Raw genomic sequence first — 18,637 nt, 5'->3', positions numbered from 1 at the left:
GATACTTTCACAGTATTTATATAGGACTTAAGCCTGCTTTATAATAAAAAAACATGAAAATTTCACTTTTTTATAATATGGGACCTTTAATACTCTTATCATAATGGGAGTGGGTAAATATGCTTGCTTTATGCAAATGTATGTATATATTTATAATTGGAAATCAATAACAACACAAAACAATGACAAATATTGTCCAGAAACCCTCACAGGTACTGCATTTAGCATAAACAATATGCTCAAATCATAACAAACTGGCAAACTGCAGCCTAACAGGCAACAACAGCTGTCAGTGTGTCAAGTGTGCTGACTTGACTATAACTTGTTCCAAACTGCATGTGATTATCATAAAGTGGGCATGTCTGTAAAGGGGAGACTCGTGGGTACCCATAGAACCCATTTTCATTCACATATCTTAAGGTCAGAGGTCAAAGGACCCCTTTGAAAATGGCCGTGCCAGTTTTTCCTTGCCAAAATTTAGCATAAGTTTGAAGTGTTATTAAGCCTCTTTCGCGACAAACTAGTATGACATGGTTGGTACCAATGGATTCCTTTGGTTGGGTTTGCTTTAATACTGAGCCCGCTACAACCTCCGACTGCGTTAATGCGTTAAAGAAATTTGTGATATTAAAACGAATTTGCGTTAACACGTTATTATTAACTTATTAACTTTGACAGCCCTAAAATAAATACTTTTACTTTTAATCCTTTAAGTAAATGTTGCTGATAATACTTCTACATCTATGTAATTAAATTATGATAGATTTTTAGTAGCAGTATTTCCACTGATTCTTGGATCACGGATTGTGCCCTCTTGTGTTTGTTCATCTCTTCTTGAAACCAGTAGAGGGCCAATCTTTTAACAAAGCATGATGTGACTGTTTTAAAAAATCAGACTAATATTTCCCATCGTACAGGTAGCTGTCGGTTCCATTCATTCTGTTTAGTATAAAAATTAATGTACAGATATTTGAAGTTGGGCCTCCTTCCTTTACTTCAAAATGTTGGCCTTTTCAGCAGATCATACACAAAAGGTATCTTTCCTGTTCAATATTACAAATTCTCAAACATGCCTTCACTGTAAGGATGCAAGTTGTGTAATAATAATCCAAATCACTGTTACATCATTACTAAACTCATGAATATCAGGACACCTGAAATGATTAAATGCTTTAGTTTATTTTGTATTACTTTTACATAAAGTATAAAACAAAGTACAACAAACCAAAAATAGAAAATAAGTGAGAAAAATGGGAAGGGGTGTACCACCTTGATTTCTCAACTATACGAGTTAAAACACCTCCCTAACATTAAAGACTCATCAGTGGATCACACCCTCATGGAGCAGTTTTAAGAATTCACCAAATAATTAATATACAACATACCAAGAGTGCATACACAAAAAATATTGATAGAACAACTCAAGAGAGATTAATACAGTACACTACTGGTTAGATTTCATCAGTCCTCTGTTCTTAGTTATTAAAAAATGTTTAAGCATCATGTTTATTTCACCAGACTGTGCAAGCTTTGAAATTAAATTGCACGGTCGTTAGGATTGCATAGTGTGTAGGAAATCTGACGGAGAGAAAAAGAGTGGAAACCACAGGAAGCCCTTGTAGACTTCCCAGCGAAGCAGGTAGATGGTAGATGGACACTGGTCGTCAGTAACCCCTCTTTTTGCTCATTAGGTTTGCCTTAATTACAAGATTTGTTTTGACAAACATCTACATTTTATGGGTATTATTCACAGATTGCACCAAGGGACCACCTGGTCCATCCCTGTGTTGTGAGTTTTGTTCCCTGAATAAACAATTTTATACACATATATCTCCTCCACTTGTGCCTCGAGATGAGAAGCTGATTTCTTCTTGTGCTTGGCTGACTCATGCAAACATTCTGCTGCAAACGAAGGATGCAATGTTAAAGCTAACATGAAGTGCTATTAGTTTTTTACTCTTGGTGGACGACATAAAACTGGGCAAAAGCAAATGTCAAGCATTATATATCTAAAATTAGTAACACATTTAATGTAACATGAAATGGGTATAGTTAGTCCACACAGTAGACACCTACTGTAAGTACCACCAGTGCAAAGTGCAGTAATTCAACGGATCATATTCCTGTTTAAATGATTAAACATCTTTCCAATATTGTGTTTGGCATGATTGAATGTTATAATGGGACAATTGCAAAAGTCCAAAAATAACAAAAAAAGCTATTTACATGTTGACATTAAGTGGTCATCACTGAAATACAGTATAATCCAGTACAAAGGACCTATAAATTATGGCAAGGAGCACAAGGAAAGCATGAGATTACAGGAAAACAAATACATTTTGCAAATACATCTTGATGCAAATATATATATATATATTTCTTTTTTTACCCTTTTTCATACAATTACTTTACTTGCCAATCAAGGATGTTTCAGTTGTGGCTCAGCTTTGCAACTGCATTCACAAGTGCTTTTAAATCCAGTGACTTGAACACAGAAAATAATCCAGATACATGATGACTTGCCTCTATCGACTACAGACTGAAAGAAGAGTCCTGTTGGAATTCAAAGTAAGTCTTTACAAAGTTGCACAAAGACAAAACACAGTTTGAATGAACTTTGAGTGTGAAGAGGAAAAGGAAACTCTCAGATACTTTGCTCTATTATGCAATACAAAACTGAGAGTACGATGGCATGGATATTAGATGAACAGTTTTGGGCTTATTTTGTTTTTTTTTACGTTTTTACAAAATAACCCAGTAGCCTGAAAATTGTCATGATATTGGTTTTTAACCAATTTATTTTTTTTCTCAATGGCTGACAGGAAAGTTCCCTGGCATTAACAGTGATAGCCCTCCCGGTAAACTCTCAAAGCTCCTCAAGCAAGAATCCTCAGAATAATATATGTCGTTATAATGCCTCATTGTTATAATAAAATAGACATTTTTTGAGAAAGTGCAATGTTTTATCTATCCTGACTAACAATGCTTTAAAGTTAATTATCTTTACCCTCCATTATACAACTAATATTCCATTTCAAAAGTCAAAACTGGTAAATCTTATTTACAATCCTCTCTCTGCTACAATTAACATCCCTCAGCTGGGTATACCATCCATAAACCATCAACTGAGAGAGACGAGTCAAGCTTTTATACATTTATACAATTAAAAATATCTATACAGTAACGTACAGTATCTAAAATACAACAGGCCTTTATAGGTACAGTACAGAATATGGCCTCTTTCCTCTTTATTTTGATCCCTTTGGATGTCTGTCAGGATTTCCACTACTAGTCAAAACCAATGGAGAATAAGCAGCCATTATTAACAGGTTCGTTAAAAATTAATAAAGGAATGTATGGCTGGAGTTTTATAAGGCAGGAAATATATTAGGGCAGGAAAATTGTGAAAATGTATTTGGCTTCATTATCATGGGACAAAATAAGCTTTCTGGCTACTTGTTTAATGGTTTGTTTTCATCTGCCCTCTTTTATTCATCCATGTTAGTGAGAAATGACGAGGGCTCAGCCCACGCGTTTGTTTGAAAGCTGCATGTAAAATATATTTCAAGTTGTTGTTAAATAGCTCTTGAATGTGCGTAGACACAGAAGGGAAAGTGTTTTACGAGGTTTGTGGTGGGTACGGAATAAGACGATGGATTTTCACAAAGACATTAATATATAATTAATTTCAAAAGTGGTCCTGTTGTATGTGTTGTTTCGCCCTTTCCCTAAAAAAGTGCAACAGGGGGCTTTTTTTCTTTGCCGTATGCAGTGCATGTTGCTTCTGTCCCATTTGCAAAATCTATAAAACACAGTGAAGAACTCCAAACATGGCAGGTCCAATCACAGACATGCAGTGGCCGAGATATGCTGGTGTCACACAGGGCTGGGTGGCAATACACGTGGTTCATGCTTTTCCTTTTCACCCTCTGCCAAAGCTGGAGCCGAGCGCCGAGAGCCGTAGATGACGGCAGACCACCGCGAACCTCTCACATGTTGTAAGCGACGTAGATGGGATCCAGCTGGTCAGCGAGGAAAGAGTCACGGAGGTGCATGCGTTGCTTCTCTCCCCTGGAGTTGATGGGTATAACCCCGGGGTCCACGATAACCACCACGCCCACGATGAGGTGGTGCTCCTCCAGGACCGCGTTGGTAATCAGAGGCACCAGGTCCAGCGCATCCTGCTCTGAACCACAAAGCTCTGACACCACCACCAGCAGGTTGGTCCACGTAAACACAGCACTGTGAGGGATGAGAACACAAAAGCAATGTTAAAGGAATAGGTTGACCACAGAAATAGAATAGGAGTAGAAGGGTCATTAAACTGTTTTCTGTGGTTATTTGAATAGTGCAAAAGAAAATGGTGATTGTTGTTAGTTGTTATGGTGACAACAGAGCACACATCAGTGGGGCCGTAAAAGTGTGAAGAGAGTGGACGCAGCTCCCAGATGATGTGCCAATGTGCTTTCGTACGCTGTTGACACGAGTGTGTGGATGAAGCATTAAACTGTTAAATTGTATTCATTTACTCTGGCTCTCTATGCCTCGTAACGTTATTCACTGCTCCTTTATTTGTTACTGCAAAACCTCACCTCAGTGAGTCCGCGACTTGCCGCAAGTCTGTTTAGTTTATACGGAAGTAAGCCCCGCTACAATGGTCGTTATGGCAACGGTACACATAAAAATAGTCGCCGCACTGACCATCCTGCTACATTGATTTAAATGGGAATGTCAGTTCTACTCCTATTCTAATTCTATGAATTTGACCTTTTGGGGAATACGCGCATTCACTTTCTTCACAGTGTAATTAAATGTATGTATCACAATGTGCTTTCTTTTGCCATTGGAGCAGTTTGCATCTTAGGAGTGAATATTACTGGTCAATATGTAGTTTTTTAAGAACATTAATAAAGTGTGTGTCAGGTAGGTACAGTATGTACAGTATATCAAAACCATTCTCACCTCTCAGCTATACTGCGGTGAGCCCGGGACACTGAGGTTTCAATGTCGATCGGGTGGTAGCGCAGCCCTCTAAGCTCCAAGGTCTCATCCAGTGCGCCCACCACAAAGAGAGCGTCATGCCGATCTGAGCACAGAAATACAGACGTAGCAGGAATTGTGTAAGCGGCTAGGATTGTGCTTCCTGTTAAAATAATTGTTAATAATCTACAATCCATCTCATAATAAACTCACAAGACTGATTTATCTATTTGGTTTTAAAATCTCAGGGTCTGCTTACCCCCGTTTGCCTCCAAAAGCTCAGTCCTCTTCACAAAACCCAAGTATCCCGTCCTGGCCCATAAGGTCTGCGGGTCTCCAAAGCTGAGCTTGGTGTTGAAGTGGTTGGCCTGAAGACTCTCCTCTCCGTAGATGGTGTAGTAGCCGCTGGCATTGTGAGGGCTGTTCACCCAGATCTAAGAGAGAGAAGCACACACTGGGTCACCATTGGTTTCAGACAGAACGAGGCTTTACCCACCATTTGATCATGATACTGTCATGTTGTGCAGCGTAAAGACATCTCACCTCTCCTAGATGAGAATCACCAAGTGGACCTCTGGTCTCTGGATTTACGATTATCACGCGAACACCTGGCAGTATCTGTAGATGAAAGAAATGAGTCATACACTGTCAAACATGCACCACTTTTTATTTAATAATTCAATGACTGAATGTGTACCATGGATTTGTAACATCTCACCTTGCCAGACTCCATTAGAGGAAGACTCTGAGGTGCTCCTCTCTCCACCAGCCTCACTCTGCAAAAGTCACATGCATAAGCAGACGTATACAATCAGTCTACGATCCACACTCTCTCTGAAACATCAGCTAAGACCTAAACTCCACATACTTTACACAGTAGGCCTGACGTACTGTTTAAATTTACAGAGCTCATTTTAGGACACAAAAGACTTTTGTTTGTTTCAACATGTCACCCTAGTTGAAATGATCCATGTGTTCTCACCTGTCATGTCGGAGGGACTTCATGTCCACATAAACCGTACAGGGATCCGGTCCAGTGGTGCCCTGTAACACACAAAGAGCAGGTACATTCAGGTCCCACTGGTTCCCATCTAGGTATAATTCAAAGTGTACCAGTGTTGTAGTACTCAAGGTCGGTCTTGTTCTCAAAACCACTTTTTAAAGGTCTCCATCTCGTCTCAGAATCAACCACATTTTTATTCGGTACTGTCTCGGTCTCAGGATTATATATCCAGATCGGTCAAGACCACATAGTCTGATTTATTTGTTAACATCATTACTTTGATTGCTCATAGAAAACAAGGAAATTTACCACAGATTAAAATTCACCTATACAATGCCTTTTGATTATTTTATCAATCTCACGGTACACTTATACATGGCGACAAAAAAGGTGAAGGAAGAGGAATCTCTTTCTGTTGTCCGTAGGTGTTTTTATGGGAATGTGGATCTTTCAGATCAGTTTGAGAAGTGCCTATGGCTTGCATGTGTCATGCAGTGTGGGACTCCCACTGGTCTGGTCTTGACTTGGCCTCAACCCCTCAAAGTCTTGGACTTGTCTCGGTCTTGATACACTTTAGTCTAGGTCATGACTTGGTCTTGGTTTAGATGGTCTTGACTACAACACTGAAGTGTACTTCAATGTGACGCCAGGTTAGGTTGGTTGGTGTACCTGCAGGCAGACGGCCAGGTTAACCCTGGAACCAAAAGCGGTGCTGACAGCTCTGGTCGACAGCCCGATGTCCTTGAACAGCTTGGAGAAGGAGTTTGAGAGGGAGAGTCGAGGGCGCTCCTCTGCTATTACCACGCAGCTCCGCACACACGACAGGCTCACACCACGAGCCTGAAACACACCCACACAAAATGATCAAATCCTTCACAAATATGACATGTCTGTCATTCATGACTGTCTCTCTCTATTCTATATATATACAGTATGCAGAACTCACCTTGAGTAAATCAGTCTGAGTTCCCAGCCCTTTAGTGCAGAGCTCCATGACGGAGTAGGAGCAGAAGGTGTCTCTGATGCGGTACTGACTGAGCGTGCTCAGCCACAAAGACAAGCAGGTCTCCAGCTCGAAGGGAGGAATCAGGACGGATTGGTGACCTGAGTAAACACTACAAGACAAGACACAAGGGAGAAAAAGTGGGTGAGTGGAGGAGGAACAACCATGCTACATAGCATGTATGTATTGTAGGTTTACTGCACCTTGCGAGGCACCACAAGACGAAGCCCAGACCACAGTAAGGATCCAGGCAGATGGCTATTTGGCGAGAGGAGTACAGTTCACACTGCAGTTTTATAGAGCGGCAAATTGCACTGACAGCTGCATGAGAGACCTGCAACAAACAAGAATACATATTAGAAACTCAAAAGGAAAATGTCACACTGACATGCCGATTAAAGCCACTTTGTACAGAAAGACATGAAGGAGCTCAGCAGCTGTATACATAATAGCATGTGTGTATTGGATTGGGATCAAGAGCAAACACTGACGTATTTGAAAGCGAAGCTCATCTGTCTCACCTTGACCCCAGTGAGCATGCCTGTAGTGGACACACTGAAGTCCAGATAAGCAATCATCTCGGCCGTGGGCGGCTTGTAGACCTGTGGAGGCCGGCGGCGAGGAAGGTCATCTGCAAAAAACAACAGTGCATATTTTACCGAGAACAAAATAAATGTTAATAATGACCCAACAAAAAAGAACCACAACCAGATTATACTCTGAATTATTGCTCTCAGATACTAGAATCAGATATCAACTCATTCAAATTCAAATGTTGTTAGGAAGAGCTTGACAGAACATAATACCCACAAACAAAAAGGAAAACAAAGTAGAGATAAAGTATGCACCAAGCATGTATCTACCCGCAAGTTTGTCTACCCACTGAGCAATTTTTGTAATAACTGGAGAAGGCACTGCAGAGAAATGTCCCACTTCCTGTTTGTGTTAATGCTGCAAACGGCCCACAATAACTGACACGAGCGTTTGTGACAGAATTGTGCACTTTATACTCGACTAGCTTTACACTCACTATGACGACAAACTTCCCACAACTGATGAGCCTTTTTTACTCTCTTGGATTTGACTCATGAGAGACTCAACTACTGTAAATATGTATTCTGAATTCAGGAATACAATCATTTCTTCTTGCAAATATTTGGCAAAGATAGTTCATAAAACATCTGTCATGAAGCTCTGCACAGCTCATGTGGATTTAGGATTAAAGTTTGGACTGATGGTGGCGCCAGAGGAATTGTGTTTTTTTTTTGTTTTATTTTCAAATTAATTTCATGCTGTGAAAAAAAAGGCCTATCTGTTGGTATCTTACCTGTGTCAATGATCGTTGGCCACGTTTTGATGTTTACAGAAGCAGCAGCCTCTTTGGAGCGCAGAGTCCTCATGAGACTTTGAGTGGTGAGGATACATGCAGCTTTACTGACCTGGTAACAAAACACAAGCATGATTCATTTGAACTGCAGTAGCTGCTAAAAATAGTCAAAAATTAAATGAGTGGCAAAAACAGCCAAAAGCACACGTAAACAAATGCACACAACATGATCTATCTTCCTATAGCCCAACTAATGAGGGCTGCAACTAACGATTATTTTCATTGTCAATTAATCTGTGGATGATTTTCTCGATTAATGGATTAATTGTTTGGTCTATAAAATAGTGAAAAATGTCGATCAGTGTTTCCCAAAGCCCAAGATGACGTCCTCAAATGTCTTGTTTTGAATTCAATAATAATGGATCAGCTGATTTCTTTTAATATCTACATATAGGCCACAACAAAAAAAAAAAAACTGATATCAGGATTAAATGAATGAACACACATGTATGTACACACAAACCCATGAGCATGCAATAAGAGCACACACACTTACATCAATAATCATGCGGACAGTAGGCAGCGTGGCCGCCAAGTTCTGAGGGTGCGGAGGCCTGACGTTTACGGGAACACATCCAGCGTAGAGACAGCCGTAGAAAGCGGCTATCAAATCAATGCCTGAGAGGAAGATGGAGGACAAAGGTGGAGTAAAAAAAAAAAATCAATCTGAATAGGAGTAATACGTAGACGGCGACAGGAAGCCAGACGCCGAACCCACCAGGAGGATAAAGCAGCACTACGTTCTCTCCAGTGTTGATGCTGCCTTTCTCAGTGAGCGCCGCGCCGATCTTCTCCGCTCGCTTGTGAAGCTGGACGCAGGTCGCCGTGCTCACCGCTACACCCTGTAGGACAGGAGTAACGCACAGATGAAGAGATACAGCAATATCCTTAATCTTTTGCATCACAGTCAACATATACTGTACATGCTGTTTTATGAACAGATCAGTGTGATACCTTGGCATTAAGAAGAACAAAGAGGACGTGGTCTGCGTCTGTCTGTGCCCTCCACTGAAGAGCCTCTGTCAAATACTGATGCTGAAATAACAAGAAAACATAATTAGATGTATGTACGGTATATATCTGAGGGCTTTAATAGTCTTTATACATTATTACAAACACAACCACGGAGGGTTATACAGAGGGGAGCGTTGTGCTGATGGAAGAACTTAATTTAATACACCTAAATAAAACAAAAGCTCAGAGACCTCAGTACATCGCTGTCTGGCATAAATTATCTCTGGGGAACGTGCAAAGAGTTTACACCACATCCTCTGAGCCAATCCAGCTCTTAAAATAATGAACAATCACTTAGGATGTGGAAGGAGCCTGTGCAGTAAAACAAGGGGAAGCTACAGAAGGTGCATATCTGGTAACACATAAAAAAAAAAACATGCAAAGTTTTGCTCATGTCACATTTTAACACAAGCACACAAAATAAATACAACAACAATACCACAATAGAATATAGATTAGAGCATGACAAGAATAAACAAAGGTGTGGGGAAGATGCCAGAAGGGGGCCGTAGTTCTTACCATCACGGTGGGCCACATACAGAGCTACATCCAGAGAGAGACGAGAGCAGAAAGAGAGAAGAGTCCAGGTTTTTTCTTACATCTATAAACCTGAGCTGTGGCTGAGCCTGGAGCATTGTTACACTGGCTGTGGAAAGTCTTCAAACCTAACTATGTAGCATTATAACACAGTAGGAGCATCGGTACTGATCATGTGTTTCCTGCTGATTCTGAAGGACATGCATATGGCTCTATTGATAATGGAAATGATAAAAAAGGTATCAGATACATAGTTTGTGGGTGGCTGAAAGTGGGAGCATAATGGTCATAATACCTTCCGGACAAGATCCTGATCTTCGATCATGCCGAGGTCCCTGCCTGTAGCCTGGGCGATCCTCTTCCCTGCCACCAGGTTGCCGACCATCACAGACGCAGGACCCACGCCAACTACAAGAGAGACAGGAAATATAGGAGGAAAAAACTGACATGGCCATTTTCAAAGCGGTCCCTTGACCTCTCACCTCAAGATATGTGAATGAAAATGGGTTCTGTGGGTACCCACGAGTCTCCCCTTTAGAGACACGCCCACTTTATGATAATCACATGCAGTTTGGGGCAAGTCATAGTCAAGTCAGCACACTGACACACTGACAGCTGTTGTTGCCTTTTGGGCTGCAGTTTGCCATGTCATGATTTGAGCATATTTTTATGCTAAATGCAGTACCTGTAAGGGTTTCTGGACAATATTTGTCATTGTGTTGTTAATTGACTTCTAATATTAAATATATACATACATTTGCATAAAGCAAGCATTGTCACCTTAATCCTGTCAGAATCAAATCAAACATAGCTAATTTTTACTTAACTGGAAATTAACCATTCTAGACTGCATTACTATTTTGGGAAACACAGATATTAAATGGTGGCTGTGCTCAAGTGTGACGATTGCGTGACATTTGCCGAACTTTGCCACAGCCAGGGGGCCAACGTGGCAGAAACACTGCGTTCTTAAATTCAGAAACTGTTATGTGTGCGTTATGTAACACTACTGACCATGCTCTTATTTTACACTTTATAAGCCCGACTGACTCTCGCATGCAGGACGATCAACAAATTTCTCTCATCTTTGGGGAAACTGTCTACAGATGAGCGTCGCCTACCGGGCTGTTTCTGGCGGGGCTTGGGCAGGTTGGTGACGCACGTGTGGGGACACATTAGGATGTTGCAGGGGTGCAGGTTGCCGTCTAAGAAGAACTGCTTGGTGTCAGAGATGTGGATGCCACCCAGGGGTGTTTTAGGTAAGGTGTTGGCCGGGACCAGAGCCAGACAGTAGAGGCCCACCTGGTGGATGCTGTCGATAGCCTGCAGAGGAAACAACAAAATAACTAATTACACAACATTTGTTTTTAAAAGACTGAAGGTGACTCAAGAACTTGGTTGACAGAATGGTGCTTTTGTCTCTAAATTACAGACACACTGGAGGTAATAATTAGATAATAATACTATCACTAATAACAAGTGATTTACTGTGCATGAAAATGTCAGCTTGTTTTCATGTTTATAATCAAAAGTAGATATGTATACTGTTTCCTGTTACTGCTGCTTCACAATAAAGCATTTGGAGGGAGGCGATGGGGTGATTTACCTGAAGCACTCGGCTCATCCACTGGAAGCTGTCCTCTTCGCTGGCGTCTGGCCTCTGCTCCGCCACAATCGCTACCCTCTCATCGTAAAACACTGTGATTGAAAACACAGCGATCCTAAAACACACACAAACACAGAAAAACACACACAACTATATTATTCAGAAGGTGTGGAAGTCAGAGAACTTTACACAACGCCAGTCATGCCCTGTTTTGAGGCTGCTGTGCTTCTTTTGTACCACCAGATGTCAGTGGTGATGAATTAGGATTCACTTTATTACTTTATAGGAGCTCACCATCTTTCTACACACACTCTGGATAAAGAAGAATTTTAGTGGTCTCCTCACCTCCCGCGGTACACAGTCTTGACCGGCTCCACGGCTAGAGCGGTGGCCACCAGGTCGTCAGCGTTGTGTCTCCGCCCGCTCACCATCAGCAGACCCTCGATCTTCCCCACCACAAAGATCAGACTGCCCTGCACGGAGCGGGAGGACACACACAGCGGGGTCATTATACTGGAAGTATACAGACCCATTCAGAGATGGATGGTTTCCAGGATGGCTCAAGTTACCACGGATGTTGTACTCTAATGAAACGGTCCTACTTACTGGGCCGACGAACCCCAGGAGTCCTGACCGCACAAATGGAATCTCTCCAATGGGAACTCCATTAGCGTTAACTGGTATCACCTGAACACAACCACACAGGAAGGATGGAAATACACCACAGAAAGAAACTACTTAACTGTTTGACTGGACCAGCACAGGCGGGTTGTGGGTGTAATTCCACTTTCATACCTCAAAAGTGTTCTTGGTGACTCCAGGCAGGCCGTAGTACATGTTTCCTCCAGCGCGGGAGTTGATTATTATCTCACCAATCTCATCTGTTTTACACAACTGAGGAGGCCCGTCTGGTCTAACAATGCACATCAGAGCTGGAGACACACAAAGGCAACATTCAGACAACTATAGACTTCATAAATTGAAGGAATTAAACGATGACATTGCACATTTCAACCCCGTTTTTTTGACAACATGACTTTTTCCTTCTGGATGATAAAGTTTATGTTAACATCACGCTTTTCCTAGAAGCCAACGAGTTTTAGTTGCACATTTAGAAACTGGTATTCTTCCTCTAGCTATTGAGGTTGGCAGACTAAAATATTCAGGAGAGCTGTGTAACTTTGAAGAGGTGGAAAGTGAGTCCCATTTTCTTCTGTATTTTATATACGTACTACAATTATTTAAAAATGTCAATATTTCATGAAATGGTTTGCATAACACAGTAATAAACACAGTACTACAAAAACAAGTTATCAACATCAGAAAATCTTGTTAATTTGACATTCATTTTGAATATTTGACAAAGCAGATCATATTTTTTCCTGCTACATTGCAATTGGTTTACATCCATATCAGTATGAAATGAAATTCAAACTCAGGAGATTTGAATTTTTCTTGAGATAGTAAATAATGATCACAGGGAACATTTATTGTTTATCTTTTTGCCAAAGTTCTTCATCTTGTGATAATGCTTTTGAGAGCATTTTCTTGTCGGTGTGTTCGGGTGCTGGAGGAAAAGTCCAACATCCAAGATTTGAGTGCTGGCTCTCAACACACCACTCTTTCTCGTGCAAGAACCAACACATTTCAAATAAATCTTTTCCATAACATTCATTTTTGCTTATTGGGCTTAAATTTCTGATATATTGGACAGGGTTCCCACTCTTTTCTAGACATTATTTTCCAGGACATTTTCTATGATGGTCTAGCTCAGGGATATTTAACTTGCTTTTCCCGGGGGCCACTTTTGCAAAATGACGGGAGGCCAGGGGCCAGTTAATAAACAGACATTAAAAATATTTATGATATGAAATAAAAAAAACATTAAAAGGCTCATTACTCATCTCTTTCTAGGATTTGAAGATATTCGGGGCTTAGCCCAGACCTCTGTCAGGGGGTTGATAAACAAGCTCTATTAGTCTATTTTGGAAATTGAAAATTGGTCAACTGTTTTCCAGGTTTTCCAGGAGGTGTGAGAACCCTGCTGGAGCTCATGAATGCTTTTTTTATCAGCTCTTTCCAAAAGCACTTATCTGTCATTTGTGTTTCATGCTTTCCTTTTGACTCATCTATCTTTCCTCCCATCCTCACCTCCAGGCATGACGTGCCCCACATCTTGTACAGTCAGGGCGGAGTTCTTGTCCTCTGTGTTGACCCTGATGACACCGTGGCTCAGGCCGCCCATGGAAAGAATGGCGCGGGCAGGGAGGGGTGTGCCCGGTACTCCCGGTCTACACAGGAGAGAGTTCGATCAAACGTGAGCATTTCTATCCATCCCATCTGTTCTTACCGTTAGCCATCTGTCCACCCACTCGTGTACACCGCCACATACAACAGACCATGTCTTCATCCGACCTGCTAGACTAGTATATCAACCTTGAGTGAAGCAGTGTGTCATGCTTGTTCTTTGTCTTTCATTAATCATAATGTCCTTACATGGGCCTTAGATTTTAATGCAGGGCGTGAGGGTGGGAAGAAGGAAGAAATGGGAGGTAGTTGGGACTAGACACTTAGAAGAAGGAATCTTCTTTTGTGTTTGTATTTTTCCTCTTATATAATGCTAAAACAATCCAACACAAAAAGGAAATATGGGTCAGTGACCAGCCCTGTCTCCTAAAAATGATGTTCCCATATAACTAAATTGCATTCTCAATTACATTTGGAAGGAAAAATATTTTGTTGCGGATTACGTTTGTCTTTTACGTATCACAAATACCTTTGAAAGTCTGCGGCTGCCAGAAATTTTAAGCCAAACCATGATGTTTTTTTTACTAAACCTAACTAAATAGTTTTGTTGTGATTTTGTTTTGTTTCCATTTACAACATTAATCACATATTTAAAACTGTTAAAAACTGCGACCATGATCTGGAAGAAAATATGTTTCCCTCAAAACATATTTTGGTTATGCAGTATAGTTGTAGGTGAACGTAACTTTGTGGGAGACAGGGTTGCATACCTGCGTATAGCTACTGTCATAGCCTCAGGGGAGGTGGCACAGGGACAGATGACCTCAGGTTTCAGCCCGTGGGACTGAAACACGTTCAGGAAGGCATCGCAGGAAGACACCGACCCTTGACAGCAAGAGATTCAACACATTACATCTAATTTGTGTCCTTTGAAAAGAGCTAGTTTGACAAAGCTGGGGGTCACGGCGTACTCACAGGGGTTAGCACCATCAGCAACAATCAGCATGCGTAATGAAGCCAGACTGGTGTCCCTTTGTTCCCGATGAGCCATCATGGCCCAGTGTAGATCACGGCACTTCACCAGAGCTATACGAGCTGCACGAGGAGCATAACAGTGGCATGACATGTTAAGTTAAACATTTATTATATTATACTCTTATATGGCGTTACTCCAGCTGAGAGACCAGTGTTACCTTTGTGGAAGTGGACCCTCTGTACCCAGGAGAGAGGACAAGCCTTCATTACTGCATAGGGAACACTGATAGTGTGTATCCTGTTCATCACAGCCTGGAAACACACAAACCTGATTAAGCAGCTAATACGGTAAAATACTTATTTTTCTCATCATAACAAAAAACCCACATTCTACTAAATTTTGTTCTTACATTACAGAAAATGTAAAAAACACACACACACACTTACCGTGAGAACTCCATGCCACAGGCCTATATCCTTCTTGAAGTCCAGGACATTCACTAAAGTTTCCCCTTAAAGTGAAGAATGACACAAGTGACTTCAGACTCATAACAACTGTGTTGTTGAAGAAACCTTCAGATGGTGGACCATTACGACACGCTGCGTCTTTACTCACCCTCGCAGTAGTTGCAGGCCTGGGTCAGTGCTTGGCAGTGGGTCAACATGGCTACTTTGGACACAGCCACACCTACCACGGTGCCATCTTTACTCGCCTTGTACTACACAGACAGGAAACATGAGAGGAACATATGAATAATTGTGCAAACCCGCTAAAACGTTATTTTTTTCACATTACCTTTATCATGATGCAGGTCAGTCAGTTATACAATATAAGCCCTGTTTTGACCGCAGGAACTTTCCCCCAGAACTAGGAACCTTTTGAGGAACTCATTGCGTTTCGACAGCAGGGACCAGGTTCTAAATTAAGTTCTTGGGACATTTTACGGGCCCTTTTTAACCCCCCAAAAAGGGCCCTGGTCGAGTGGTAGTATTTTCTGGAAGTACAGGATCTTTCTGGGTGGAGTTTATAAGGATGACTGTCGCTGATTGGTGAAACACAGACAAAGCGCAGCTGCTTCAACTCGTGTACCGCTTCATTCATAAAACAAGGAAGTACTCCAGTATTGATTTAGGACCATTTTAGAACAAGGGGAGAGCCTTTCCTCCTGTTTGATAACATTAAAATTAAAGTTAGGCTCTGCTGTCGGCCTCCCAACTAATTTTAAAAAAGATAGAGAAAAAGAGAGACGTGTTTTTTAGATGAAACAGGCCAACTGAACTGCAGGCTGCAGAGTGTGTTTACCGTTGTGACCACCAGCAGCCCTCGTCCCATGTCATGCCGTTTTTTAATACGTCATCCGACTAATTTGCCTAATCTTCGCAGGACTTTAGACCGCTATGGAAACTCAGACAACAATGGGCCGAAGGAACCTTTTAGTTCCTTGAAAAGTAGTTAAAAAAGTAAGTAAGTAAATTCCCAGGAACTTCATTAAGCAGTAACTGCTTGATGCAGTCAGCTGACACACCAGTAAGCAGCTCTGTTACCTCTATATATGCAGGGTCAGTGTTGGCAGTGGGGATGTGCGGCTGCCAGTCTTTGGAAGGCTTGGTCAGGTATTTTGAATCTGTCACCACCCACTTTAGTCGAGGCCAGCCTATCAGAGAGAGACATCAGTAAAGTCAAGTAAAAGCGCGGGGGCTTACATTTTAATTCAGAATATAAAAAAGGGATTCATTTTGCAACGTTATTCAACCATTTTAAGAACATTGATGACTAAAATTCATCGTCACTTCTTCATTAAAACAGAGTACATTGTATTCCAAAACAGTCTGAAGGTGACCTGAGATTTAGCCGTTATACGTTTTACAGCAACATTTCATGAAACAGTAAAGTTTTTTTAAGATAAATGTCTAATTATTTAATAAAGTTCAATAATCTCAGAGAGAACTTACTGACCTTTAAACTGCATTATTTCCCCAGTGGGTGTTTTGGGTAAACCCTTCAGACAGATCTCGCTGGTCAGAGCCAGACCAACTCCACAGCTACCGAGCAGAAACCCCACCTGGCTGATACCTGCATCCTAAAAATGCCACATACACACAAACACATTCATACTTAAACAGAAAAAAACTATTTCTGTACTCACAGAATGAACATGTTTGATGGTTTTCTTACTTTGCGAGACAGCGGTACTTCAATGGGTACGGGTATAACTTCGGCTAGGAGGCAGCCGTAGAAGGCCACCCAGAACATACCAGGGTCACTGTTGGGGTACACCAGCGCCACCTACCAACACATTAAACTTCACCTTCAGCACCTTGTTGCTGCAAATACTGCAAAACGTTGTATTCCCTGTGCTGAATGAATTTGTCCGGATGACACTCCCTTTGTTATACGTTTGTTGTGTGTATTGTGTGTCAGCTCTCTCACCCTGTCGCCAGGTTTGAGGATTTGCTCGTTCTTGGTGCCCAGCTTGTTCAGGAGGGTGTACGCCAGCTTCACACTGCGACTCCACAGCTTCCCTAACGGACAGAAGGTAGAGCGGGGGGGAGGTTAGGTAGGAAGGTAGGTTACAAGTCTTACTACTGCCAAAACAAATCTCCTCTCACAGAGTACACACATCTCTCTATTATCTAATTAACTCTTCACAGGAATTCATTAGAAATAGCTCTGAACATAGCATAGTACATTAGTATATTCATGTACGAATTATGAAACAATGGGCCCCTGGGCACAGACACATAAAGGGTCATACATAAGAAGAAGAGCCACAGATTCAAAGAGAACATTTTTTGGACATTTTGCATCTCTTTGTTGTCATTTTGCATCTCTTTGTAGCCGCTTTGCATCTCTTTTTGGTAGTTTTGCGTCTCTTGGTCGCTTCCCAACAAGACATGTTAGCAGTAACTTCAAACAGAAGCTCTGGCCCCGGGGTCCCCTAACCTGTTGGGCCCCTGGGCCTGTGCACAGTAGGCCCGTTCTGAGCCCAGCTGTGGTGGTAGAGCGGGTCGCACATCAATCGGAAGATCGGTGGTTCGATCCCCAGCTCCTCCAGTCCACATGTCAAAGTGTCCCTGAGCAAGAAACTTAACTCCAAATTACTCCTGAAGGCTGGGCCATCGGAGTGTGAATGAGTATTTAGATTAGATCCTGATGGGCAGGTTGGCACCTTGCATGACAGCCTCTGCCATCAGTGTATGAATGTGTGTGTGAATGGATGCTGACATGTAGTGTAAAGTGCTTTGAGTGGTCAGAAAACTAGAAAGGTGCTATATAAATGCAAGTCCATTTACCATTTACAATTTAATCCATCCATGAGTATATTAATAGTCTTGTCTCGTGTCTCACCATAAGTCAGTGTATAGAGCGGTTTTCCCGTGATGTCGAGAGCAGTGAGGGCGGGGCTCTTCCCCTGAGTGGATCCCCAACGAGCCAACGCTGCCTGCAGGGCTGGGGGCCAGTTACTGACTACTCCCAAAGGCTCCCCTTTCACCGGGATGATCTGACGGCCCTCCGGCTTAGGTGTGTTGGGGTCTGGCTCTGGCACTGTGAGAGAGACAACACAACACTTTTGGTTATGTTACAGATTAATGAGCTTCGTTATGGAGGTCATACGTCATTGCTGGACTATACTGTACGTAGGTTACTGATTCAGCCAATTTCAACCAATTTCAAATGGAAAGGATAAACACAGGCCAAAGGGATGTTTCACAAACTGGCAACCCAAAAGCTGCACTTATTAATAGTTTATACTTTATTCGTCAAGCAATAGTAAATTATTTAATAACCATTAATAAAGCCATTAGTTACAATTTATGAACATTTAATAAATGGTGACTTATCAGTATGTATGAGTACCAATATGTATTTTTTTAAATATAGAG

General features: G+C 41.7%; 1 protein-coding gene across 3 annotated transcripts in view; it reads right to left on the bottom strand.

The window, feature by feature from the left end:
- Positions 1-1,157: 1,157 nt before the first annotated feature.
- Positions 1,158-18,637, bottom strand: part of dip2bb (disco-interacting protein 2 homolog Bb) — a 47,974-nt gene continuing 30,494 nt past the window's right edge. For 2 of the 3 annotated variants that reach the window (XM_037760453.1, XM_037760537.1), the window contains 32 exons: positions 18,102-18,299; positions 17,184-17,275; positions 16,929-17,039; positions 16,710-16,833; positions 16,298-16,407; positions 15,369-15,471; positions 15,200-15,264; positions 14,971-15,064; positions 14,753-14,872; positions 14,548-14,662; positions 13,682-13,821; positions 12,326-12,462; positions 12,137-12,217; positions 11,876-12,003; positions 11,531-11,645; positions 11,046-11,247; positions 10,220-10,332; positions 9,907-9,930; positions 9,328-9,408; positions 9,092-9,215; positions 8,870-8,991; positions 8,314-8,425; positions 7,508-7,617; positions 7,190-7,320; positions 6,930-7,098; positions 6,653-6,823; positions 5,963-6,024; positions 5,699-5,756; positions 5,524-5,598; positions 5,240-5,414; positions 4,963-5,086; positions 1,158-4,242 (listed from right to left, as the gene is read on the bottom strand). In XM_037760453.1, the coding sequence (XP_037616381.1) occupies positions 3,990-4,242; positions 4,963-5,086; positions 5,240-5,414; positions 5,524-5,598; positions 5,699-5,756; positions 5,963-6,024; positions 6,653-6,823; positions 6,930-7,098; positions 7,190-7,320; positions 7,508-7,617; positions 8,314-8,425; positions 8,870-8,991; positions 9,092-9,215; positions 9,328-9,408; positions 9,907-9,930; positions 10,220-10,332; positions 11,046-11,247; positions 11,531-11,645; positions 11,876-12,003; positions 12,137-12,217; positions 12,326-12,462; positions 13,682-13,821; positions 14,548-14,662; positions 14,753-14,872; positions 14,971-15,064; positions 15,200-15,264; positions 15,369-15,471; positions 16,298-16,407; positions 16,710-16,833; positions 16,929-17,039; positions 17,184-17,275; positions 18,102-18,299 (3,839 nt within the window). In that variant the 3' untranslated portion in view covers positions 1,158-3,989. The remainder of the gene's footprint in view (positions 4,243-4,962; positions 5,087-5,239; positions 5,415-5,523; positions 5,599-5,698; positions 5,757-5,962; positions 6,025-6,652; positions 6,824-6,929; positions 7,099-7,189; positions 7,321-7,507; positions 7,618-8,313; positions 8,426-8,869; positions 8,992-9,091; positions 9,216-9,327; positions 9,409-9,906; positions 9,931-10,219; positions 10,333-11,045; positions 11,248-11,530; positions 11,646-11,875; positions 12,004-12,136; positions 12,218-12,325; positions 12,463-13,681; positions 13,822-14,547; positions 14,663-14,752; positions 14,873-14,970; positions 15,065-15,199; positions 15,265-15,368; positions 15,472-16,297; positions 16,408-16,709; positions 16,834-16,928; positions 17,040-17,183; positions 17,276-18,101; positions 18,300-18,637) is intronic. The other variant, XM_037760612.1, reaches the window with a different exon arrangement.

The sequence above is a fragment of the Sebastes umbrosus genome, chromosome 1 (assembly GCF_015220745.1).
Source record: "Sebastes umbrosus isolate fSebUmb1 chromosome 1, fSebUmb1.pri, whole genome shotgun sequence".
NCBI classification, from domain to species: domain Eukaryota; kingdom Metazoa; phylum Chordata; class Actinopteri; order Perciformes; family Sebastidae; genus Sebastes; species Sebastes umbrosus.
This window is presented reverse-complemented; position numbering and strand designations above follow the sequence as displayed.